We start from the raw sequence: 27,500 nt of genomic DNA, 5'->3' as shown, positions 1-27,500 counted from the left end.
TTACCTTTGAGTGCAGTAGTTTTCTCTCTGTCCTCTTGGCCAGCTATCTGGGCCATAGTGATCCACAATATGTACAGGGCTGGTGTGGCAGAGAGCATGGGTCCTCCCCTCCTACAGATCACTGAGATGCCTCCTGTCACAGGTGGGTACAGAAAAGGAGACAATTAAGAACTACAAATCATCACTAGCCTACTGGAACACATAAACCATGTTATAGCCTATCACACAATCCACCTTGCCTGTGGCAATGAGAGAATGACTCCCTTCTTTATTAACCAAAGACCATAAAGATAACCGTTTCAAAGACTGCTGCACTGCCAGGTGGCAGCAAGCCAAAACATTAGAATGTAGCCTATTACTGTTGTATCCTCCTGTAGCTTACAGGTAGCCTACTAGCTTACTGAATACAACAGGCAGTCATCGTTTACACTGCAATAGACTAATACAATGTTTTAACACCTATCTACAACTATTTGTCAACATAATTACTATGAAAAGTGTAGCTGTTAATAGCCTAAGTGAGGAGCCGTGTGTTCGCTTAACTTTGCACACGTGCAACAACTGCCTTTGTTATGTAAACACAGCAAAGTTATTCTTCGGGTGGTACAAATTCAGTAGCCTAAAATTCTCACACGTTTAGCTCCCCCAGACCAACTGCTCACTTTCTCAGCCACGGTCGAGGTGTGTTTAATGTTTCGTAATCCTTATCTTAAAAACAAACTCCCCGAATGTGTGCAGTCGCTCTTTACATAGAGCCAGTGCGAGCAGGTATAGGCTATTAGGCTACAGTAGGATATCCGTGCTTTTATTTCACATTCGTTTCAACCAAACGAAACACAGACTTTCGGAGGGCAACAGCTGTCTACAGTAGACGCATGCACGCATTTTGTTCGACTCACGCACCATCAGTAAATGCGACTGTCCAGTTGCAGCTGCTTCCTTGAAATTTCTAAAACAGGAAGGACTCTGAGCACTGCCGAGCATGGAGCGCGTGAAGCTTCCGGGTTACCGGGGCAACGGACTGGAATGGATATTTAAAGACACAGTAGCACAGCAGCTGCCTCAGTTTGTACAGATGTTTTCTCCTGTGTGAGAGAGTTCCATTCCAGGGTTTTGTCCACTTTGAAAGGTTAAATGTAAAGATGCATTTATTTCACAGCTACTGTGAAGTAGGTATTGTAGGTGATTTGCAAATTTAGATTTTAAATGTAAAACATATGACCATTTTACTAGGCCTACGCTACACCTAATACAAATGTATTAGACCAAATTACCCTGCACTGCATACATTATTTAAAGTTAGTTAAAAATGAGGCTCAAATGCAACTGCACACATAATTACATTAAAAAAATATAGCCTACTGTAGTATACTGGAACATTAGTTTGAGTGGCCTTTCCTCTTTCCAGGTCTCCATTGTAGATTTTTTTTGTATGACTCCTACACCTACACATGTGGAGACACATTGAAGCTCACCACCTCCTGGGACCATATTGTTCACATATGTTGTTCAATTTACTTGCTTCTGTAATTTTGTAATTTTAATTTGTTCATGCTGTGATTGTTCTTCTGTTCGAGACATATACAACATCTAATGCATGTCAGTCCATCCTGGGGGAGGTATCCCTCATTTGTTGTTCATTCTTATTCAAATTGAGGGCCTGAGGTTAGAGGTATTGTATGCCGTTGTAGATAATGCAATTTGGCTATATGAGTAATACAAATAAAAAAAAAGCTTGATAACAATATCCAGTTTTGGATCATTATGAGAACATTCTATATTGTATAGAATCCCTAAATGTACAAGCTACCTCAGCAATTCCATTCCAGCATAATGTTACATGTGTTGACAACGTTAGAATTTGGTTAGTGTGCTAGTTGATGACGCACCTTCAGCAACCACCACAGATTTTTCTCATATAGCTCTCCCCTTAGCTAAACAGTCCTTTATATGCTCTTTTTCTAATATCACTAAACTGTTATCAACATTGACATTGTCCATATGAAAGAATAACATGTGTTTTGCAAATGTTTCAATCTTAAATTCATAACCCTCAGTGTGGATGGCAGATGGCTATTTTAGATTCTCTACTCGTGGCAAAAGGACATACATTTTTCCTCTTGGGGCAAGAGTTAGATGGATCAGAGCTTGATACTTCAAAAGGGTCAGGCCAAAATAATTTGATTGGTTTAATGGTTCACACTAGATCTGCTACTAATAACGTGACTTACCAAAAAAGAAAACATGTCCACACCCTATTCATCTGTACCATGTTTACCTGCAACTACTTTGAATTGCAATAGCCTCCTGGTTAAACTAAAGCTGGATGCCCTACTTCAGCACGGCCTCCAACAGTTGAAGCTGGATCTCAGGGGAGCTGATCTACCCTGTTTCCTCAAGCAAAACACTGTAAAACGAGACCCAAATAAAAAAACAGACATATGTGTGGCATTGATATCAATCGAATTTGACAAGATGAAATGGGTCCTTCTTGCTCACTCCAATGTTCACTCTGACTCCATGTGCGTTTGACGTAATTATGGTATTTTAATGGCATGCCTTTTCAGGTAATGAGAGCTCGCATTGAATCCCCGTTGTATAAAAAAACAGTCTATAGGATATGTTGTAGATAGATTCATACTATACCTGTATTACAATGCTGTTGTTAAATGTTGTGTCACTCTATGATTGCACAAAAGCTTTTTTGTTTTTGTTTAAGTGTGAAGCAAAGTGTCTTGTGGCTGCCCATGTATTAGTATATGTTGTTGAAAGTGTAGTGTCCTCATTGATGGGAATTTGATAAAGTAAATTAATTATTGCTTTGTTGTGTATTTTGAATTGCCATTACATTTGATGACAAAGGCATCGTGACATTTTTGTAACTTAAAGGCTAAATGACAAGGAATTTCTACTGAACATAGAAATGAAGTGACCCCCCCCCCCCATAGGCTCTCTGGCATAATGATGGTATGTCTGTAATGCTACCATGTTGGCTCACTGCATGCTGAAACGGATAATACTCCAATATACTGAAGGGTTATCAATTGAAATGGAAATCAGAGGAGACAAAATTCAGTGACTGTTTATCTTGCATAAATGTATCATGATGAGCTATTGGATTCTAAAATGTTTATGTAGATTTGATAATGCCTGAGAGAATGTGATGAATCATGTCAGCGTTTCTGACAGCAGTCTTCTGAAACCCACAGTAGTACTAACTCTAGTCGAGGAGGAGAAAGAGATCAAAGCATTTGTCTTTCTCACACAGTTACTAGTTGTCATCCATGAACAGTTTGGATAGCCAAATACCTTTTGTTTCTGCAAAACCCACAGAAACAGTTTTATTTTTGTTTTGTTTTTGTCAAATATAGCACATTTACAAACACTAATGTGCTTTGTTGCATTGTAGCCTTTATTCAGAGTCACAGGCAGAATTAAGCAGTGGAACATTTTGTTGTCTTTTGTATTCTCTAAGTGGTGTGGCGATAAAAAAATCTCACTACATTTGCATTAAAACAATCTAGTTAAGAAAGAGGGAACATCTCTCTCTCTCTCTGGAGCAGGATATGCTTTTTTCTTCTGTCTCAAATGAATTGCGGGTGTGCAGTAGCCTCTGAGAGCTGAAAGGATATTCTTGTTGATGAGAACAGCATCATTAGAGTTTTTTTTCTAATTCTCATTTGAACATCAGAAACAAAAAGGGAAGAACATCTGATCTGAACCTAATGCTAACTTCATACACATAAATCATCATAAATTATTGACTGTGAAGAGATCACACACAAACATGTGCTCATATGATAGAAGAAGCATATTCAAGGGTGCAAGTAAGAATATGATTTTATTTTCATGTTTAAATCTAAAACATTCCATCTCATAAATAACAAAATATGGACACACTTGGAAAAAAAAATATATATATATACTGAGCAATCGTATAACACACAGAATAAATGTTTTCTCAGTTTCGCACAAAACGCTGACTGATATTACATAGTGGGCAGATTTTTGGGGACACACTGTAATCAAAACATACATCATCTTGCTTCCCAACTGAAATATTTGATGTTTGCTTTCAGGAACCCGGAGAACGTATGCTGACACCGATGTCTTTACACTCGCTGCCTCAAAGAAAAAAAAAATTCAACTACTGACAGTGATCACACAGTCCCATCTTGTCCCAGGCAAACAAATCCAGGCTCTCCATTTCCCAGAACTGATTTCTTGAGATGTGCTCCAAAAAAGATGAAATGCGTCTGATGCAGCATAGAAAAAGCAAACAGAGTTAGTTTTGTCTGAGGCGTGCACATAAAGAGGGAGGCACTGTCTCCCTCACTCTTTCTGTCGTTCCACAGTTTCTTGTCTGCTCTCTCACTCATTCTTACATACACGCACACATACACATACATACACATACACACATACACGCACACACACACACACACACACACACACACTCGCTGCATATACAGTACATGCACATACCACAATGACACCCACAAATGTGCACGTACGCACGCACACACACACTCTCTACTACCTTGAAAGTTGCAAGTGAGTATTACAATCAAACATTTACAATGTAATAAAAAATTGCAACTGCGTGGACTGTTATTGGGCAGAAGTCTTATGGGATGGCAGTGTTTCCCCCTGGGTATGCTCTGCCGCTGTCTCATCAGTTTCAGGAGTGTCCTGCGGTCCAGACAGGCTGCAGCAGCCAACAGAATAGGCCTTCTCAAGTTCCTCCACCATAGATTTCTCCCCGTCTCTCAGCTCCGCACCCTCCTGCATCTCCCACCTGGAAAGCATAGAAGAGACAGTACATTGTGTGCTTTAATACCGACAAACATTTGTCACCCGGGGTAAAATTGAAACACACACGTACACACAGCAGAATCCATCATGTGTGTTCCACAAGTTATGTTGTATGAAGATTGGGCCCAACATACAGAACCAGCGCAGCAACGAAATGCGATTTATGTGTGTGTTTGTGTTGTTCCCCATATCTCCCCTCTATTTGTGACTCGCACAGAAACAAAAGAAAGGACCCCACTGCCTGCAACTTGGCTTGGGTTCAACAGAGCGAGGAGTGAGTGAACCGCTCTCTCTCTCTCACACACACACACGCAGACTGAGACTCTCTGAGGCTCTGCAAGTTACACTTTGACTTTCTCGTATGGGAGTCTTCTTCTCTTTTCTTTTTTCGTGCTCTCTGTGGGTGTCTCTCTATGTGTCTTCTTCCCCTTTCTGTCAACCTGATGCCTACTGTGGCTAAGTCGTGGCATTACAACTGCTGAAGTTCATACCAACTCCTGTGTGGGTGGTGACTAATTTGTAGCATGGAGGAAATTGCTCCTCACATCATGTTGCCCTTCCATCTTGTTGTACTACTTCTTTACGCGATGTCTCTCCATCACATTCTCTCTAATCCTTTGGAGCCACTGAGTGGATGGAGAGGGCTTCAATATGGAGACATCAAGAGTAGTCACGTTGTAATTCACTCTCAGTATTTCAATGGAATCTCTGGCGAGTGACTGTGGTCAATCAAATCCATATGGAGAGATGGCTGAAGGCTGTCTTTGAGCCCGCCGCATACACACTCCCTTCCAAAGGAGAATTATATCTGTCCGACTGCAAATGATTGCATTTTCATTGCAATCTCTGCTTTCTCCTTTTATCCCGCCCTCCCTCCCTCTCTTCCGATTCCTTACTGCATATCTTCAAACATGTGCCATATAGTTGTGCAATGTGTATGTGTGTGTGCGGCGTACACATGTGTGTAAAGAGGAAGCGAGGGGGGTAAAACACCAAGTATATTGTGCCTGTATTTCATGCATACTAAGAAGGGGACCTCTTAATGCCCAGCACTTTGGTGATGTTTTCAGCATATATGTCTTTATTGTGTATCTGAACGAATCAGACATCCTATTTCTCGATTTCCCAATCACCATCAGTGTAATTATAATTATTATAATAATTATACTGTAAGGGGTAAATATGCAGCTTTGACGGATACGTTTGCTCCCATGTGACTGTATTGTCCCTCTTCATATACACCATAGATAGTATGTATATACTTTGGTCACTAGCTTCTCTGTATTTCTGGGGTAACTGGATCCATCTATTTACATCCATCACAAAGTGAGCGGACTGTCTGACAAAGAAGACACAAACAAAGAGAGAAGTAGTCAAGTCTGCCTTTGATGACTGCAGTAGACTGTTGACAGAATGCAGATGACTACTATAGGGCAGACAAATTGCCCCCTATATTATTTTTTCAGTGACATAAAATCAAAAATCAGTGCTACTTAATAACCATTATGCGATACAAACAGTCACTCAAACCAAACAAAACAATACAAATGTCACCGAGTGTGCACAACACGATCAGGAAAGGGAGTGGGGGAGATGAGAGAAAGATGGAGGATCGGCGGCCAATAAAGAAGGGAGCGGGAGAAAGGAAGGAAGACAGGAAGGTACGCTAAAGGTTTTTCAATGTTTAATTTTCAAATAGGATTAAGCAGAATGACATTTAGCTGAAGGTTACAGGCTCAGCATTGTCTTAGCTGATATTGATATGCAGGAGGCGCCCTGCTTGTCACCGGGACAAACACCGTTGATGAATGAGAAGCCTTTCCCCAGGAAGGTGTTAAGTGCAAATTTGAAATGAGAGCGCGGTAGAGGTGGAGAGAGAGAGAGAGAGAAAAAAAGAGGGCACACACATAGACAGAGATTGAATTACAACGATAGTTGCCATGTATACTGTCACTAGATAATGTTGCCAAAAGTGTAAATTGCTCCGTAAAGTATAGGTTGCATTTCCGTGGAGATTGGTTGATCTCTTGCTGGAAAATGAGCCGAAAAAATACAAGAGGTGATTTGCTGTGTGTGTATCTAATTCCCAACAACTACAAATCAACAATGCCTCTTAGAAATGCATAAGTAGGCTAAAGTTGACAATAACTTCACTGTATCCTCATTTCGGCAAGTTTTCTCCACACAGAATTTACATCTTAATAAGGGGGAGTCTTACCCTTTAATTCTTATGGGCTTCGCTCATTTCTCATGCATTAATACTTGAGCTGCTGACTTGGCTCTTTCCTCCCTGAATACAGAATGGGACACACATATTAAGACTCATATATTTACAGGATTGATGCCACGGGAGATTGTCTCGGAGTGAGATGAAAAGGCTGGCTCAGATGTATTTCAGACGTGAACGTGGATGTAAGCTGTCCTAATCACGGGACAGAGACAGAAAGCACCCATCCTGATTTTCCAGACGATAATGAGTAGTGATGTTTGACAAATTAGGAGCATAAGCCCTTGCTCAGAGATCATCCGGCATCAACTTTTTTTTAATTAAATCTTACTCACAACACACTCTAGGGATAAAACTTTGATGTTCCACTTTGGCAGAGAATAACACAAACAAACAAAAAGGCAACCGATAAAGAAAAAAAATATTGACACGGAGAGAGGGGAAAAGAAAAAGAACAGCAAGTATAGACTACAAGGAAGAAAGTGAGTGAGCGAGCGGGGAAGACAAAGTGCCTGAGAGATCATGAGAGACAGTGGGCCAGTGGTTTCCTCTTGCAGCTGTCACCGGGGCTGAGTGGTTTCTCTCTCAGAGTGTTGGGGTGTTTGTGCTGCGCCTTGCTTTGCCCTGCCCGCTCTGCCACTGCTGCTGGGACCGCCGTTTGTTTAAAAGGCTCGCCTGTCAAACAGAGAGAGCCAACCGACAGCCAGACACTGGGCCTAAATGACTATGACAGCAGCCCCTAATCAGAGGCTTTGCACATTGCCGCGGGGGCCTGGAGGATCCATCATAACCCAAGCCTAAATATTTAAAGTGCTAAACTTTTCCAAAAGGTCAGGCCTTTCCATGCATGCATGCCATGGGGCGACATGTGTCAGAGAAGTAGGAAGAAGAAGAAGAGGGGGACTGGACAAGGGAGAGGGATGGAGAGAGAGAGAGAGAGACCATGGTTAAATGTCCTCTATCATTTTCACCTTTTTTACCACCAATTTCAGTTCAGAGTGAGTGGGGTTACTTTTGGTGAATGGACATTCCTTTTGGACCGGTCGTCAACTCTTCAACCATCTCGTTTGACGTTAAAACTTTGGGTTTCAGTGAAAGGATTTTTCTTGTAAAACAATCAACCCTTCTTTCCAATTCACATCAGAAAATGGGTTTGCGACTGAAAAACACTGTGAAGACGACGATTAACCTCAAGATAACGATTCTCTGATGTATCAAAACTAGCAAGAAAGCTAAAAAAAAATCAGAAAGAACATAGTGAGAACTCTAACGAGACCAGAATACAATTTTAAAATGTAAAGCATCCAGTTCTTGCTGACGTCAGAGTTCAATGTTGAAGGTTAGGTGTTTAAAGGTGAGGTTAGTGGCTATATGTACAGTCTATTTGTGTATGCCTTTTTTCAGACCTCCTGTTAGCCACTGACGCTACTGCACTTGGCTTTTTGTGTTTACAGTTCCACAGACAGCAGGTGTCTGACAAGAAGAGTGCATGGGAAATAACCATTACTGGGAAGGACGCATAGTGATTCTAAGAGGTGGCAGAAAACATTAAAGGGGTTTTGTCCATGACCTGCCATTAGCTTTGAGCGAAGTAGATCAGTTGTTCGGCAAACAAGAAATTTGATTTCAATCCGCAGTGAATTAAAAGGGGAAAAACTCAGAGGCAGACAGGCAGCCAGTTATATGCCAAACTCAAAGAGAAATGAGAAGCCATATACAAAAGGAAATAACAAAGATACGTTATCAGTTGGGAATGGATATTGTACATTAGAATCTAGTTAAGTTGGGGGTAACTGACAAGTTCACAATACAGGGGCCGGGGTGGGTCATCTTTTCGACTCAATTTCCATCGAGAAGCAAACATCCAATTCAATTTAGATATGTGCCTGTGCTAGGCTATGAGCCAGGGGGAGATTGTAACTGACAGCCATTGGACAGCCGGCTGGATTTGAATATTGACGAGACAGAGACTTGACAGAAGGGATTATGCTCTACCTCCTTACTTACTAGCCGCTACACTGATCCATTCTATTGTCAGATCAACTCAGTGTCAGCTGTACAGTATGTCCGTGCGGTACAGTGATGCCACTCAGAATTAGGCCCTATACCTGCAGATCCGTCTCAATCCAAACTGATGTCCATTCAAATGCTACAAGAAAACAGACTAAATCGACCAGGACAAAAATAAATGTGGAATATGGAAGCAAATCCATTTTTAAAGCAAACACAAACTGATAGCTTTTACTCTATTACGCTGTTGTGTTAGATTATCAACAAGCACAAATGCATTCACACATAGTTCGGTATTACAACACATGAGAGGAAGACCATTAACTTTTTTGAACTGCTAAGTTTATAACCTAAAACTAGCCTTGTGCAGAGGGTTATTCTTTGGACATATTAACTTCTTAAAGCAAAATAAAATACAGTTTTACACTTTGGAATCTTGATTTATCCTACTTTTGATTTACACTGTGTATTTGTGTGTGTGTGTGTGTGTGTGTGTGTGTGTGTGTGTGTGTGTGTGTGTGTGTGTGTGTATGTGTGTTAGTGTGTGGGTCAAATCCACAGTTTTCTCAGCCCTGTCTCCCACCCGGCACGCACACCCTCCCGTCTCGTGGGCAGATGAGTCATAGAGCGTCTGATCAAAGGTCCTCGGACATATCTGTGAAGGCCCTTTGAAAGGACATCCACAAGCTGACATGCTGGTACGAGCTTTGGTGCAGACACATACACCCAGGCTCAGAGGCATACACACACACACACACACACACACACACACACACACACACACACACACACACACACACACACACACACACACACACACACACACACACACACACACACACACACACACACACACACACACACACACACACACACACACACACACACACACACACAGGAATTTTTTTAACTCTAAATCCAAGCAATGATCAATCCAACACATTCAAACTGTGCTCTACTGTTGTTTGCATGCCTCCATCATGTATGTGTGTGTGTGTGTGTGTGTGCGCTTGCGTGTGTGTGTGTGTGCATGTGTGTGTGCGTGCATATGTGTGTGTGTGTGTGTGTGTGTGTGTGTGTGTGTGTGTGTGTGTGTGTGTGTTTGTGTCTGTGTGTGTGTGTATTATGGGCCAATTGGTGTTCATGCAAGGTAACATTTTGTCATTCGGAGGAATGCGACTATGTATTCACGTCCTGTGACCGCCTCATATTTCAGATCCCTCTGCGTGGCTGTTTTCGAGCTCCTCACTATTCTCTCCAGTCATCCAGGGAAAAGTTTGTGTAAATTTGCAGTGGCTTAATTACTGAATAATTTAGACCATGCTCCAAATTAATGTAGACATTTCCATATTAATGTGTTTGCCCACCGATTCCACATTTATTTGCACTGCGGACAGGAGGGGTGGCAATTATCACAGCATATCATAACCAGTTGTCCTGGTATTTCAGACATCATTAGGGCTGCTTGTCCACCACAGTGTGACTGTGAGTACTAGTCTATTCGACACAGTTTGGTACATTCCTCTAATAGGCTCGCTGTGCTTCTGTGGGTAAGGTCTATTAAACCTTGCTCCGGTGGGAGAAAGAGGGGGTGAGGGGCATTGTTTGTGTGTTTGACAAGGTGAGGTCCAATTTTTGGGAATCCTCCTTGCTGTTTTGTAAATGTATTATTACATGCAGACAACAGCAAAATAACCAAACACCTGCCAGGTCGCCACACAGCAAACGTCTGCTGGTCAGTGTGGCGCAGTGGCTGACTGCTCCACATAGACACTGAGGTGTGCACATGTCCCAGGAGGCTGACAGCTCTCTGCTCCTCTCTTATCTCCCCCCCCCCCTCCCCTTACCCCCACCTCACTTCACCTTTTCTTTTTCTTCCTCCTCAGTCTCCCCACTTTTTGGCTCTTGTTAGGAGCTTGGCTGAGGAGGCTGGCACCTTTCACTGAAACAGCACCCAAGAGGAGGTTGTGACACGGAGAAATGCGAGCATGTGTAAGAGCTTGTGTGTGTGTTTGTGTGTGTGTGTGTGTGTGTGTGTGTGTGTGTGTGTGTGTGAGAGAGAGAGAGAGAGACGGGGAGTGTGGGTGACCTCTCTCACTTGAGCTTCTGTAAATCATTACAGTGAGGCCCTTCCTTAAGGAAAGCCAACCACCTTGGCACCTTTCAGCCCTGTCTTGTGTACGCTTGACGAGTGTCTGACACCGCCTCTCAAACTCCCACCACATGGGGCACACAACAATTATTTTTGAAAAAGGTTATACCAAAAAAACAGCAACTCCAAGATAAACCTCAGCCTTCTTCAGTCCATCAGCTGATCAGCAGTTGTTTGTTTACATATTGCATTTCACTCTCAACTTACTAAAATTATACTTTTAAAAAACTGACACTTGTATATCTGAGCGCGGCAGCCTATACACTCATATGCCTCATGACCACCCCCATGCTTCCTTCCATCACCTTCTTCTTGTATGTGAGTGAAGTAACGAGGGGAGGCTAAGTTAGTTGGGCAGTCAGTGAGTCAGTCTTCAGTCTGGCAGGTAGGCAGGCAGGTACCTGTTAATGGCTCCAGTCTGCCTGCAGCTTTTTTGGGATCAAAAAATCTCAGCAGAGGTAATCTGTCTTCCCGCATGAGCCAAAAACAGAAAAGGACAGGGTGTGTGTGTGTGTGTGTGTGTGTGTGTGTGTGTGTGTGTGTGTGTGTGTGTGTGTGTGTGTGTGTGTATGTTGGGGTGGAAAAAGTAGCAGGAGGAAGATAGAAGAAACAGGAAAAAAGAAGGATGGGCTCCTACTTTGGACAATGTGCTAACACAAATATATGTGCACACTCTTCATGTAAACACAAACAAAGTCTTGCAAGGGCTATAAAGATAGTAGGCCTGTTTCTTCTGCAACACCTTAATCTATATGGGTTTTTTCCTTAGTCCCGTATGTTTCCCTAATTACTCAGCTTCTTATAACCAGTGCCAGTCTATTTAAAGACGAGGTGTCTCTCCACTCACTCACTCACTCACTCACTCACTCACTCACTCACTCACTCACTCACTCACTCACTCACTCACTCACTCACTCACTCACTCAGGTTTTCAACTTTCCCTTGACAATATGCCAGGGATTTTCGGTTCTGAGAATCAAGAGTAAACTGCAAGCTTTGTCCAGCCTTAGTCCACACCCGTTGCCTAATAAGAATAACCTCATCTTCCACCTTCTGTCATCCCCTCCGATCAACCCTTCAATTTACAGAATAAATAACTGTTGAAGCTTCTCCCCATAACATCCTATCTCCCACCGTAACTTGTGCCTGCATTTGGGTATACTCCTTTAAACCTTGCCACCACCAAATGCATAAAATATCACCCATGAATTAATGAACAAAGATTATTCAGATAAACAGTCAGTAGCTTTGGATTTCACCCTCCTCACACACACAGAAAAACACACACACACACACACACATGCACACACAGAGAACAAGCATTCACTCATGCTATTTCCCCACTGAACAGCATGCGGAGGGGAGAAAAAAAAAGGATGTTCATTGTGATTTCCCCTCAATGTGCTACCAGGAAATAGCTTATTACTTATTCAGTACTTTCTCTTTGTCATTTGTGCATATATAAACTGTGAAATCTACTAAGGAGCGCTGAGGGTTGAGAAACTGCGACTTGCTCTCCGACAAAGGCCTCGCTCTTACACATTGATCTGGCAAAACTTCTATTCAAACCCAGCTATAGCGTTTCCATAGCCCACTATGAATAAATTGCATATTTCAGCATATTACATTTTTTTTTATGGATTATATAGTGGCTCAGTTGGGTATGGTTGATTTCATGCTGAGAGAGCATGGCGAAGAACGAGACAGATATGTTGGAATAAAATAATTTACTGAAACTCTTTCGCAAAATCAAAGACAATAACATCATGGGGGGGGGGGGGGGGATCGGAAAGAAAATACACACTGTTGCAGCTATGACACAACCTGCAACAGCAGTTGTGTTTTTGAGTTAAACCATTTGATCAATCACAGACCTACAACTATTACATGCTTTAGTGTAATGGTGTAGCGATAAATACTTTTAATTTGGTTTAGTAGTAGGGGATGGCAATTCAGCTTAATAGTATGGTGGTTATACAGTTACTCCGTATACCTATGATCCAGGGGGCAGCTGTAGTGATGTGGCCTTCGACTTGTTGCCAGATTGTTGTGTTTGCTACTATGTTCAGGCTATCTAGTTATCTCTCTGTCAAGTGTTTCCCATGTCAATGTGCTTGCTTGACCTAATGCTTCTTTGCCTGCTAAACCAAAACCATGCTAACCATACTGCCTCTGCCTGGTCCACCGCCCTGCCAGTTCTCAGCTCTCCTACCTTACAAATAAACCAGTTCATCTTTCATCTGCCCACAAGTCAGTGTTCTGGACTTGGGTCCACCTTTGAATAAACCCTGATATCAACTGTTTAAAAAAAAACATTAATGACATTATTAGCGATGGACTCCCATGGTTTTGTTGGGCCTGCAATAAACTGATTAGTCCGTGCAGACATTGATCTCAAGTCTCTCTGTGTGTGTGTGTGTGTGTGTGTGTGTGTGTGTGTGTGTGTCACTCTTGGTTGGGGGTGCTCTGTTATTGCATATCAGATCATGTCCTTGTTCTCTTACCATTTCAAACAGTTCATTTTCTACCATGCAAATGGCAGTTTTAGGGGGTTAAGGAGATAAATAAATCCTTGCTGTCACCTCATTTAAAATCAAATGCCACTTAATTATAGCTGTATGTGTTTTCAAACACTTTGCATAATTTATTGTTCTGCTCCGTCCTAATCTTGAGATTCTTATCGCCTGTGCTCTATTTTACTAGAGGGAGCATTTATAATGCTCCCTCTCTCAGTTTTTCTTTCTCTTTCTTGCTGCCAACAGCAGTGTGAAAGAGATAAGGAAGGCGATGAAAAGAGCTGTTTTAAGTTCTGCCTCACCTTGTAGGGATTTGATGCTGTAAAGGTCTATTGTCAACTCTGGAGAGCATACATGCACACACTCACACACACACACAGCCCTCCGGCAGTATTGCGTTTCGAACAACCAAAATACAGAAATTGTCAAATCCTACAAACAGGGCGGTGTAACATCATCATTTATGATTCGGTTGTAAACACACATACAACAAAAAACAACTAATGTAAGCTTAACATCGCTGACAGGCAGGATTTTTCGTTTAACCTTTATCCTTGTGATGTCAAGTTTTCCCTGCTTTGCATGCATGCCACAAAGGCCCACACTTTCATTCCTCTGTAGCACTAATGTATCAGAAAGAACTACGCACGTTATTGACATTAATGTGCAAGTGGGGTGTAGGTCATACAGGTGATGCAAGGGGCACTCATATGCTACTTTAGAGGATGAGGCTGCCATCATCAACACTATGATGTCAGATCACATCGACCATTTTTCTGTCCTTTCAAAAACCTTCAAAAACACCTCACTTAAAATCCATGCAAATTAACATCACATCAGATTGAAATTATTCATCAAGTACAATAAACGTAGAATAATGAAATACACCTGCTGTACGTCACACCAATAAACATGTGTATAAACAATTTATGGCACGAGCAAAAGAGGCAGACTTTCCATCCTTTGCTAAGTCGTCTGAATGTACCATATAGTTAGTCATAGTGGAGTATACATCTCACTATACATTCATCATTTTTATAGCTTTTGCATACAGGGAGCATGGTGTACTGTATTGCTGCAGCTGAGGAAAGGGGGTGGTACAGAAATTGTCTGGCCGTACACTGGATCAGACGACATATTTAATCCTATTATAATCAGTGGATTTTGATTTATTCATACTGTACATATAATTCAACTAAACACAACAAGTAAAGAGCTAGTATAAATAAGCAAACATGTGCTACATCTAAACTGCTAGAATGTTCTACAAACAACTGGAAAAGAGAGTAAGTAAAAGCTCTGACTGCAACTGAATAGAGCATTTTGGCGGTATACAACATGCACAAAACTGCAGCAAATAGGCCTAATTCATTGGGTGAAGTGCCTCACATTAGTAACCTTGGGCAAATAAATGACTTTGATATAAGTTGGCGAGGGATCCTTCGGTGATGGATCCACACACACACACACACACACACACACACACACACGTATAGACACGCCATCTGTAACACCTTCATCGATGAGCGTCATTCAAGGTGAATTGGGAGCCGATTGTGTGTGCATATCTAACGAGATGAGTCTGTGTGGCTTTCTGTTCCACAGGCTCAGAAGCACTAGCTGTTGCGGCGTTACCATAACTAGGTAATGGATGGGAGGAGCATGCAGTTGTGCATCCTCTCTATGGGCCTTCCATCCTGGGCTAAGTCGATGGAGCAGACAGGCTGGGCTTAGTAAATCACATAGATCCTATGGCTGGACAGCCCAGCAGACAGATACAAGTCAATAGGGAAAGTGCTGCTTTTGAATATTCACTCCTAGTGTTCAGCGGCAGGCTGCATAGTAATTGGCCGACCAAGAAAAGAAAGTTAGAGTTCTGTGTTCAATGTGTGTTGTGTTAAGATTCCTTGAAAGAGATAGAAAAGAAGATGTGAAGTGTGTGTTTGTATGCTTGTCTATGCGTGTCTGTGCATGTGTGTGTGTGTGTGTGTGTGTGTGTGTGTGTGTGTGTGTGTGTGTGTGTGTGTGTGTGTGTGTGTGTGTGTGTGTGTGTGTGTGTGTGTGTGTGTGTGTGTGTGTCTGTGATGATGTTAGCTGTGAGTGAGAGTTAGGGTTGTATCCTCTTGGTTGTATCCTCTTGGGTCACTTAAATAAACACAATCAATGTCCCCGCCAAGTAAATCTGGGTTCACAACAGAACATTCATCGCAACAAACAGACTAGTACTGTACTGTATAAACGCCAGACGGACACCGCACTATATGATTACAATAAAACAGATTGCTTAGCCTAACAAAAAAAAACATCAATCATATACAGTAGTCCAGCCATGCCAAACATATTCCCTATAGAGAGGCATACAGATATTGATATCACGCTTTTGAAATGTCAGGGCAATGGAAACCCAGGCATACTGCGATTACATAATGATTATTGCAAAAGTTTTCTCCCCCTTCACTCAGTGTGGCTGTAATATGCAGTGGATGGCCATGGGGGGTTCATTAGTGAGAACAGGCTGCTGTTGAAAAGCTCCGGTTTCACCTCTGATCCCGGCTAATGTGATTTGGACCCGCGATTGGTGGTGGAGAGATTAGATGCTCGCTCACCTCAGGGTGGGAACCGGAGAAGGAGACATACATCAATGCTGTTTGCTTTTCAAACTCAAACATCTTCGCACCTCTTAATTTGCTCTGAAGCATGTGCAAAAAAAAAAGAGTGTCTAGAAAGATTTTGTAGTTTAATTTATTTATTCCAGCGACGGAGAATTTGGTGGGGCTGCTAGCTAATCCACTAAGGTTATACTTTGGAGTGCATGATTATTTGGGCTTTCATAACAAATCAAATGGTTTGTTGTGAGTTGGACTGGACAACTACAGGAGGATCTAGCTGTACGGATGATAACTGTGTTAGCATTCTCCTCTCATTACCTCATGGCTTTACCCCCATGGCCCACACACTGCCAGTCGAGATGTCAGGCTGCTACTCCTTCTTTCATTTCCTTTTCATTAAGCCTCTGCTCTCTCTCTCTGTCACTTCTTAGCCTCCGTGCTTACAGCCCCTCCACCTTCATTCATATACTCCTTGTGTCCCCTCCACCTCCTCCATTATGTTTCTCTACCTCTCTTTCCTTTCCCTCTCTCTCTCCCCCTCTCATTAGGTCATAGTTGTGGTGATTTGTCAGAGTGGCTGTGTTGATTAATAGGCCGACGGAGCCCCTATATTTGGGGGGCTGTCAGCGGGGCTCCAGAGTGCCAGGGCCGCCCTGCTGAGCTCCCTCACCACCCAGGTGGCCCCATTTGGGCTAAATGAGCTGTGAAGGGTCTCGGCTATGCCCGCCTGCCCCACACTAAGATGTTATGCACAAACACACACACACCGGCATAGAAACAAAAAGGCACAAACACATGCGGGCACACACACACACACACACACACACACACACACACACACACACACACACACACACACACACACACACACACACACACACACACACACACACACACACACACACACACACACACACACACACACACACACACACACACACACACACACACACACACACGCAAGCAGGCACGCTCACGTACTCAACACCCTGGCTCTCACTGCCACGCACCCCTGCGTTCCCACATGATTTGTCACACTCCATCAATAGACAATAAGTTACTGCCACTCTAGCCTGTCAATGGGCCCTGTCTTCAGCAGCAGACTCCTCTATGGTGTCTCCTAGCCTTGGGGGGATGGGGTGGGGTGGGGGGGACAGGGAGAAAGTGGTGAGTGTGTATTAATTGAGTATGTAGGAAGGAAGGAGAATAAAAAGGTAGTGAAAGCGAATGAGTGGTTGAAATAGTGCATGTGCGTGACAGAGAAAGAAAGTAAAGACAGGTAGATAGACGGAAAAGAGGGAGGGAGACGATGCAGGCCGATATTAGACAAATTGCTTCGCTATGCACACGCCGTATCCCAGTGGAGGGCTTACAGAGCTCGTCCGGATGCACAGGCAAGTAGCCAGGTTCAAGGAAATGGGAGTATGAGCAAGTGTGTTGTGTGTGTGTGTGTGTGTGTGTGTGTGTGTGTGTGTGTGTGTGTGTGTGTGTGTGTGTGTGTGTGTGTGTGTGTGTGTGTGGGTGTAAGTGTAGAGTAACATGGTTCAGCTGCTCCAAGCCAATTGCCTGGCCTTGGAGTCAGAGGCGGCGGCTTGTGTGCACGAATGCGTGTGAATGTGAACGTCCCTCTTTGCAAGATTATTTTTGTTCCCCCCAAACTAGGAGGGGGAGACCTTGGTGAATGAGATCATCCTGCCACATTTGTACACACACACACACACACACACACTCCCACAAAACGCACAAGTACAAGCACACACGCCTCCTCAGTGATTCAATCTGATGATGGGTATTGGAGGGGAAACTGGAATCTGTGAAGGTCAGAAAAGTCTGAACGGTAACATCCACCACTGCAGGCTATTGCCACCACTGCCTCTACTCGTACACTGTCATTACCGCTGGCTGGCTAGCTCTCATTATCAACTTACTTCATCAAATACACTTTATTATCAGCTTGTCCCACACAGACAGATGGGGAGGGACCCTCCAGCAAATGACAGAGTAACTGCTACAAACTGATTCCGTTTAAGGTCTATTCAACGATCGGGTCATAACACATATAGTCCTCTGCTATTAGTCTATCTGTGATTTACACTTGATTGGACATCTGGAGGATGAAAAAAAGTGGTATGTTTCTTCAGAAAAAAAAAACAGTTTAATTGTACCAATGGCTATACGTTATAATTACATCTAAGGTGATTATAGTCATTACGAAGCTGTTATTTTCCCCAGACTGTTGAAACATATGAAAGGCGGATGGATACACTGGCTGAATAGACAGCTGTTACTGAAGATGTAAGTAACAAGACAGCCCTATCACGCTGGCAATATGGACGACCATGAAATTAAGACTCGACGTATAGCAATTACAATGACAATGAGCTTTGTTCGACGTGTCAAGTATCAATCTAACACTTGCCAGGCAGCGTTGGTATCATAGCTATAATAGACAGTTGGCGGGGCCGGGCCGTCGCCAACCACTGAACCAAACTATTCAGAAGCCGGGCCCTTGACGGTTGTGCTTGGCGGTTGACGTTAACAGTAATACACACATCAGCTACATGTGCCCCCCATGCAAATGAGTGCATTAGAGCAGACCTCAGAGTGAGAGAGGGGAGCGTGGCCAATAAATCCAGCCAGGGTGAGAAACGTAGCCTTTACCATGCGTGTCCAACCCCATCTATTTAACCTAATTACACACACCATACCAGGTAATAAAAGTCTTGCATGCCATCAATTCTGACGTTTCATGCAGCAGGGCCCTGCAAAGAATGTCTATGAGGATCTATAAATCCTTAGGAGAGCGATCTCCAGGTTTGGGAAAAAGGTGTAACTATGTTTTTCCATTTGAATGTTTGTTTGTGAGAAAAATAGTAAAGTTAGTTTGACACACACAAGCACTACACTGCACATGTGAATGTGTGTGCGTGTCAGACAGTGTGTCTTTTAAACTACATGCTGGTAGTACGCAATCCTATTTTCTTTACTGGCCCAAATCCAAAGTGAGAAGACAAAACAACAAATGGTTGATAAAGAACAGTAGTAAAAACACTTGAACAATCCTGGTTTGGGGCTGGCTGGCTGGCTGGCTGTTATTCCTACCCAGGTGTTTCATGACACTTGCCGACAGGTCCATCCGTGACGCCTTTAGCCCGGGCGGAACACTGCGTCTGCAGGTACTTTCACTTATAAACGTCACGCCTTTGCCATCGGTTAAAGGAAATAGCGCAGAGTCGCTGAATGGCCACAGCCGGTGGTTTTAGCCATAGACGGCTGAAGATAAATAGACGTTGGTCACAGTAGCTGCACTCTCACACTCTCTTTTGCCTTTTGTCTACAGCGCACCTGAGCTCCACCCGGATCCATGAAAACGAAGGATGAAGTTGTATAAGGTGAAGCAAGGAAGAAAAAGGGAAAGATGAAAGACAAAATGATGAATCCCATTTTTTGGACGATGTTCGCTGTGAACCGTTTCAACTTTTCACCTCTCTGGTTAATTGGTAGAATGAGCATCAATCATTTTTAGAGTGGCATCGTTATTGCATTGTACGTTCTGGCTATTGAGTGACTAAAAGGAGGCCCGTTCAGTAGATGTATGACTTATACATATTTAGGAGATCACAACAAAGACACTGTATTCACGCAACATTGCTGTTAATGTTTTACCTGATATTTTTTTAGTTTTTTAAAACACTGGATCTTAAAAAAAATGTAGTACAGCATTCAATAAAGAAGATAGGCATGTCATTAATAAATAGCACAAATGTCAGTCTTCGCTCGTAAACATGTTAAAGACTACAATGAAAAACACCCATACAAGCGGATCTCTAACTTTGACGGGATTTCACCCACCCAGTCTGCAATTTCCAGCTCCCTGAAAAGAGGGGGGGAAAAAAAGATCACCACACCTGGATTTCCACTCCAGGATGTCATCCATGGAATTCAGCAGAAAAGCTAATCCATCAAAAAAAAAAAAACAGTGTAGGTGTGTATTTTTTTTCTGTTTAAAAGGATTACTCCATTACCAAAACAGACCGTGTTTGAAAAGCCAGCTCAGAATATACGCTGTGGTAAATTGATTTATGACCGATTCATCTCACATAAGCCTTAGACAGTGTTGCTTTTTGGATGAGTGTGGTGCACACAGTGTCACAAACAATTACCGTTTCAAATATTGCCCGGCCAGAAGATGGCAAATTTGTAAGGAGCTGGTATCAAAACGTCAGGGTGTTGTGGTGCTTGTCACTGTAGAGAAAAAAGCTAATTGGTTGGGATTGATAGAGCAGTTTGGTGGGAGGATGGACTTCTGTCTCGCTGCACTTTGTGTGCTTATTTTGAAAAAAGGCAAAACCCTGAGATAGTCACACACACAAAAAACACAAACACTTCTGCTCAAATGCAGTGAATTAAAAAACAGACCCTAGCACATATACAGCATTATTCATGATCATATACACTGCACACACAATGCCGGTTGAATGGTGATTCACTGTTGGTTCATGAAGATTATGCTCTTCGCCTTTGTCACATGTTTGGTGCATTGTGTTGACGCTCTACAGCGCTCTCAGCTTCAAAGCTATACTCCGGTGCAATTGTTGTCTCAGTCACCTATTATAAACATGGCATTTTTAGAGAAGAGGCTGTAATTGAGCAAAAGTGTGGCACAAATGGCTTTGTAACATTACTGTAAGTCTTCAATGCAACCCATATACACAGGACCCCTGAAAGCTCTCGCCAATTGAAGCTCTGCTTTCATCCGGCATAAAAGCTATGTTTGCAATTGAGCTTTGGTGCTACGTATACCTCTCCTCGCCTTTACCCCCTGCCTCTACGCCTTGTTTCATATGAGTGCACAACCACAATGGCGAGAGTAATGGCTCAAAAATGCCTTTTCCTAGAACAAAATAACAATTTTTTTGTGGGTCATGTAGGCTAAAGGTAACTTTGAGAGCCCAACAACTTGAACATACTACTCTCTCCCTCTCTCTCTATTCTAATAGTGAAACCATTCTGCAATACCACAGTTTCCAACATTATAATACACTCATGAGAGAGTGTGAGCAACAGGAAAAAAATAGAGAGGAAACACACAGAAAAAACAGGGGGAGAGGGAGAGAACACAGGTCAACCGTAGAGCTTTTTTCTTGTTTGAAAATGTCAACATCAAAGAGACGCAGCACTCCTTTCGGTGGGGGCGTGCTGGTGGGCCGATGAATGTTTCTCTTCTGCAGAATGAATCGGGGGTCCAAAGCCAAACCCAGAGCTTTCTAAAATAAGCCTGGTGACTGGGTGGTTATGGCCTCGCATCTTATATGAGTCGAAGCCACATGCTTTTAGTGCCCAGCGGCTGGCCTTGTTTGATGCATTACAGTGTAACTAGGATATACTGTATAGTGTGGGAGAGAAGTGCTTGAGTGTTGCATTGGCTCCAAAGTGTTGAAAAGAAAGTTAGCTTGAAATCCTTTAATTTGCCATGTAAAGCACAACAGTCGTCTCGTAAAACTTAAGTTATTGACAAATGTGCTTTTTCTCTCACTGTCCTTCACAGCTGTAACTGGACCCAAGGCACTGCCTGCCAAGCCAAACTCTCACCATAGCACCTATTGCTGACTTAGTAATCCTTGACATGCATCCTTTTTTCACATAGGAAAGCATGTTATGGGTGCAGCCACATATGTGCGTATGTTTATTTTTGTTGCATGTTTAGAAGCGTGAGCAGGCTGCAGACAGTGGCCACTGGGAAATCAAGGAGCACTTTGTCATGCATCCTTAAATGTGTGACACTGCGTCTCAGGAGACGGCGCCTGATTGGTCTACGAGGCATCTAAGAATGACGAGTGAGTGATGGCCTCAAGGGGATTTAGTGTGTGTGTGTGTGCGCAAGTTGTGTGTTGAGTGTTGTGTGTGTGTTGGCTGGGGTTAGTGACACAGGACAGCACAGTGACATCTCTGGGTGGCACCCTGTCAAAGCCAGCTGGCAAAGTGTCGTAATTCTGCCATCAGGGAGTCATATGTCACTTTAAACTCAGTTTTTTTAAGATTCACACCATTTTAATCCACATGTGAACTTCATTCAAATAAAGAGGAGGGAAAAATGTGAATCAGTTTATGAGCTTTTAACCCTCAAATGACTCGTCTCTTTGTATAATGATTTGTTAGACACAAAGTTATCATAATGAATGCATGTCAAACAAGTCAAATTCAAGACGATATGTAAATGTACCTAAAAAGAATCACATAGTGTAAATTGTATGGAGCTCAGATCAGTCCATCACATTAATATTCTCATACAATGAGCACGCAATCGAAAGTGGTTCAAAATTATTTCTCACCAACATTCTAGCCAAAGCAAATGCAGTGGCTTAATCAGCAGCAATAACCCAAAAGTTAAAGTGTTAACAGATGAATTATTCCTATAAGTTGGATAAGTTACATTGTGAAACTCACGCAGTAGAGTGTAAAGTCAAACAAAATAAATCAAAATACAAGATTTTTTTTTTTTTTTTTTGGGGGGGGGGGGGCGAAAACAGTAGAAAGACACTTGTTTGTGGTATGGCAGAATGTGTGTGTAACATGTCAGATACCTTGACCCTATTACAAACACAGCAAGTGTCTAGTATGTTTGAATGCATGGGGGGAAAACACCCCTACTGTATAAATGATGCTGTAAAAAAGAGCTGAATCCAAAACCAACAGGGGGGCAGGTAATTACCAAGCATGTCCCTCATATTTACTATCTCTTAATAAGCTACTGGCATGTAGCAGACAATGGTCTGTCATTTTTTATTCTGCGTTTGTTTTTACACTCTTTTGTTGTTCTATTTTCATAAGCAGATAAGGACTGGCATGGAGTGAGAGAGTGTTTAACTGTGTGTCTCCCTGGTCTGTGGTTCTGATCGATGCTACTGGCTCTTACCACCCGAGAGGTGGAGAGAGAGAGAGAGAGAGAGTGGGAGAGAGACAGAGAGAAGGAAAGAGAGAGAGAGAGCGAGAGAGAGAGAGAGAGAGGGAGAGGAGGAGGATTTACGCTGGCACCGCATTTTTGTCCAATTAATAGATTGCCAGTGTGTTGCGTATTTTGCATGACAAAGGAGGGTAATATTAAACTGCCATTTGTAATGAAAATGCACTTTGCAAATTAAAAAGTGCAGAAACCCAATTTTTCCTACCTCTTTAGGAAATAAACAGTCCTTAACCAATTAAAGTGCATTGTAATAATTCCGTGATTTATTGCAGGTTGTTTAACTTTCAAAACTCGGCTAACCTATATTAAGGTCACAATCCATCATGTCTTGCATGGAGTGCTATGGAGTAATGGCTGTTGTATTAGCTGCTTTTGATGATAGTATGAAAGAAGTATTAGCACTTGTCAACAAAACTGCTTACAACATAACATTAGCATGCATGAGCTGCCTCGCCTATTCATTATCTTGGCAGCTCCACACATGCGGTTACTGCCTTATAAAACATTTTGCGGGGCCGAGAGCACACACTCACTGTTTGGTTTTGTGATAGAGTGGCGACATGCAAACCGTGGGGCGCACGCTCTGGTTGCAATGCAAACAGGCACCGGAAAGATGAAACAGTCTCTGTGACACACGAGTGAGGGTGAGAGGGAGGGAGGGAGGGAGGGAGGGAGGGAGGGAGAGAGAGAAAGGGAGTGAAAGGAGGAATGAGGGATGGGGATGGAGATCCCTATGCATCTTTGCCTTGATCATTCTACTTTAGTTTGAAACACACCAGATTTTTTTCAAACGGCTGACTGAGGAAAAAGGGCAGGGCAGACGGAGTAGAGTGAGGGTGAGAGTGCAGTGTTAAAAAAGCCACCCTCTTTACCAGATGAGCTGAGGCTCAATGGCGACTGGCAAATACAAAAAGAAATATATATATATAATAAAATAAAATAAAAAGTTGTGAAAGAGAAACCACAAAACAAGCCAAGCTGTGCATGTGAATATCATTTGGAGGGCTGTTGAGGCAGATCAAATGTGGAGAAAGACAAAAGCTTTAGTGGTACCTATTACTGACCGATTTGAAAGACTGAAAGATGGACATGAAGAGGGACTAGAGAGAGAGAGAGAGAGAGAGAGAGAGAGAGAGAGAGAGAGAGAGAAAGAAGCAGAACCAGATGTAAACACACAGACGAAAAAAAGTCAAAGCTGAAGGGCACGGCAGGGTACCAGCCAGAGAGAGAGAGAGAAAGATGCAGAGATGCAGGGCGGTGTGACACGGTGACATTTGCCTCCACAAATGGGCTCTCTGGCTTTAGCAGCGCAGTCTGCTGCGATGCCCCCCGACTGTGAGCCAAGAATGCACTTAGCTCAACAAGAGCAAATGAATGGCCCTGTTTTGACTTTTACCATTACACTCCTTCTCCCTGATAGCTGGTGCTGGTTCAGAGAGCCTTTTGTTGGAACACAGGGATCCCTGCTTGTTTAAACAGCCGTGCACCACGCTGTAATTAGTGTGTTACATCAGCAGTCGGATAATATGTGGATTAAGTACTACAGCTATTGATTCTCTACTTATGATTAATCTAAATTGTAAGGCAACTAAAATACAACTAAATAGTGTAAATGTCAACATAATGCACATTGTTACAAATAACTATATACTGTACATAAACGGACTTTGAGATTTAAAAAAAAAGCATTTATATCTCACGTTTTATTTTGTTCCCTATAGAACCATGTTGTTTACTTACCCATAAAGAGGGATCTGCACACATGCCTATACCACGGACCATGCAAACACCTGACAAAGCCCACGAGCATGTCAACAACAGGCCATTACGCAAACCAAAGCCTCCACGCCAGATATTCAATGGAGCTAATTGCATCACTAAGTATTCTCATATCCTGGGGGCGGCATCAGGAAAACACCGGGCTTATATTATTTATTCCGTTTTTTTCCCCACCTGGAAAGCCATATTAGACACGTGTGTTCATCTCTTGGAGTCAAAAATACAACATCATAGAAAATCTTGTACACTTTCTTAGACACATAAGTCACAAAATTGCATGGTTGCATGGGAAACTTGGAAATACTGGGTGTACTGGTAAAGGAACAAGTGATGACATAAAGTGAACTTTCTCCATACATTTACACACACATATTTAGAGGCATATGAATCCACTGTCTTAATGTGAGTGAAATCATTTTGTTTACTCAAACTTCTGGAAATATGTAAATGCTCATTTCGAACCGGCCTGTAGCACAGTTACCAAAAACATATATCTATGCACTCAATCTGAGTCCCTCAATCTGATATATATGAGTTGATATATAAATCTCTCTCTCTCTCTTTTCTCTGTGTAGCTGCAGCTCCCCGATGATTATTCATGTGCGTTTAACTCTCAAACAGCCCCTCATTAACTGTGGCTCGCTGGGCCATACGTTGGGCCAAATTACGCAGCTTTGACATACACAAACCAGCAGGAGGGGAAGGTGGGAGGGAGCGTGAGTCGCCCGGGATAAAAGGCCTGGCTCTCTACTTGGTCCTCACTAACCATAGATAATGGCTGCCAATGTGTTCTGTATGGCCTCTTAGAGCAATCAGCACTTTCACTTTTAGAGGCGTGGGATAGGGAGGGAGGGGGGGGGGAGAGAGGGAGGAGGAAGGTGAAGAGCAAAGAAAAGGAGGAGGGAAAAAGAAGGGAGGTGGTAAACACAGTCAGGTTTGTCAGGACCCTCACCATTTAAAACACACAGATGGGAAGGTGGGTAAAAAAAAGCAAATGTTGGATTAAATATACAGTAGATTAGTCCAAAACACTTATATTTCGAAGTGATTGGTATCATCTTCACATAACTTTAACCATTTGTGAACAAAACTGCAACAGTATATGCTGCATTAAAACAATGCAAGTTATTCATAACAATTCGTAAACAGGCAGGAGTTTCAAGTATTTACTCGCAGTTTGTGTGTTGTCCATTTGGGTCCATTTCAGTGACAAACTGCAGGTGCACTATAGAACTATACTTTAACTTTAGTATTTTGGATGAGGTTAAGCGGTCCATTCCCCTGAAAACCTTTATACCACAACTAATCCAGACTGAAAGTGCTTGCCCCACGCTGTAGCGTATAAAACACAATACACAACCATTAAAGGGACGCTGCGATGCCGGCTGTAGTTTCTTAAAGCACACCGCCTACTCATTAGTCAAACATATTATATCTTAACTGGGCCAGCAACACTAATGTTTGATGTAGCCTGACTTCATTTTAAATGTGCAAACTGAAGCTGTATTATGTAAAATATAGATCAGATTGGGACTTGGCAGATACTCAATATTAAATGACTCAGATGAGAAGCAAAACCTCAGCTCAGAAATCCCTACGAGAGACCGCTTCTGGTTTTATGTAATTATAAAAAGAAAAATCAATGTATGAAAGATGGGCTTGTGAGTATATGTAATATAGGGAAATTAGAGCTAATATCGTCAGCCAGTTGATTAAAAAGTGGCAGAAAAATCTAAAAAGGCAAAGAGGGAAATAAGTTGCACAATCATATTATAGATTCTTAAAGTAGGCATTGAGATGGAAACTATATTTTCTCTCTGCGCTGTAGTTGTATTTCAGTCAGGGAACGATCAAACCCTCGTCATTCATTAAGGGCTGATGTGCTAATAGCAGTGATCACAGTAAATTGGTGGACACGTCTTACAATGGATCTTGGTTATAGTCAAATGTGCCCTTAGAGGTAGAGAGAAATTAGCCCTTGTATACGCAATCATCACTACAGCGAGGTGTCTAGTCTCTGTCTGGCAGTGTGCTGCAAAAAAATGGGCCACTACATACACAGACAAAACCATTATACCTGCTTCACATGCTCACTGTATACATCTTGGTCTAATGATTGCACACTATCCCGCAGTGCTATTTATACTGTATATTACCTCTATGCATACAGTCTGCACTACAATGACAATGAAACTGAATCTAATCAAAAGTAATTTAATCAAATACCCTTACAGACAACTCAGGTATATTTACATTATTTACATGTATTACATACAGAGGGTCTTTGATACATCATGGGGTAAAGCAGGTGGCCCCTGCCAATGACCAACTGAAAAATAGATTTCACAACTGTGATTGAAATGGTGCACAAGGCTCTGGTTGTGACATAGCTGTTCAACAGAGCTTACATTGTAAAAGTGTAATAAAC

At 42.4% G+C, this 27,500-nt stretch overlaps 2 protein-coding genes across 2 annotated transcripts in view; both read right to left on the bottom strand.

Moving 5' to 3' along the window:
- arb2a (ARB2 cotranscriptional regulator A) overlaps positions 1 to 944 on the bottom strand; it is a 269,788-nt gene extending 268,844 nt beyond the window's left edge. The window contains exons 1-2 of the mRNA XM_080047168.1: positions 904 to 944; positions 5 to 133 (exon numbers count right to left, since the gene is read on the bottom strand). Of these exons, the coding sequence (XP_079903294.1) occupies positions 5 to 98 (94 nt within the window). The 5' untranslated portion in view covers positions 99 to 133; positions 904 to 944. The remainder of the gene's footprint in view (positions 1 to 4; positions 134 to 903) is intronic.
- Positions 945 to 4,611: 3,667 nt separating this feature from the next.
- kiaa0825 (KIAA0825 ortholog) overlaps positions 4,612 to 27,500 on the bottom strand; it is a gene marked incomplete at its 3' end in the record, with an annotated part of 119,125 nt that continues 96,236 nt past the window's right edge. The window contains 1 exon segment of the mRNA XM_080034950.1: positions 4,612 to 4,798. Within this exon segment, the coding sequence (XP_079891076.1) occupies positions 4,612 to 4,798 (187 nt within the window).

Source organism: Ammodytes marinus, assembly GCF_949987685.1.
Source record: "Ammodytes marinus genome assembly, chromosome: 2".
Taxonomy (NCBI): Eukaryota; Metazoa; Chordata; class Actinopteri; order Uranoscopiformes; family Ammodytidae; genus Ammodytes; species Ammodytes marinus.
Note: the sequence above shows the minus strand (reverse complement) of the source record. Positions and strands in the feature narration are given on the sequence as shown.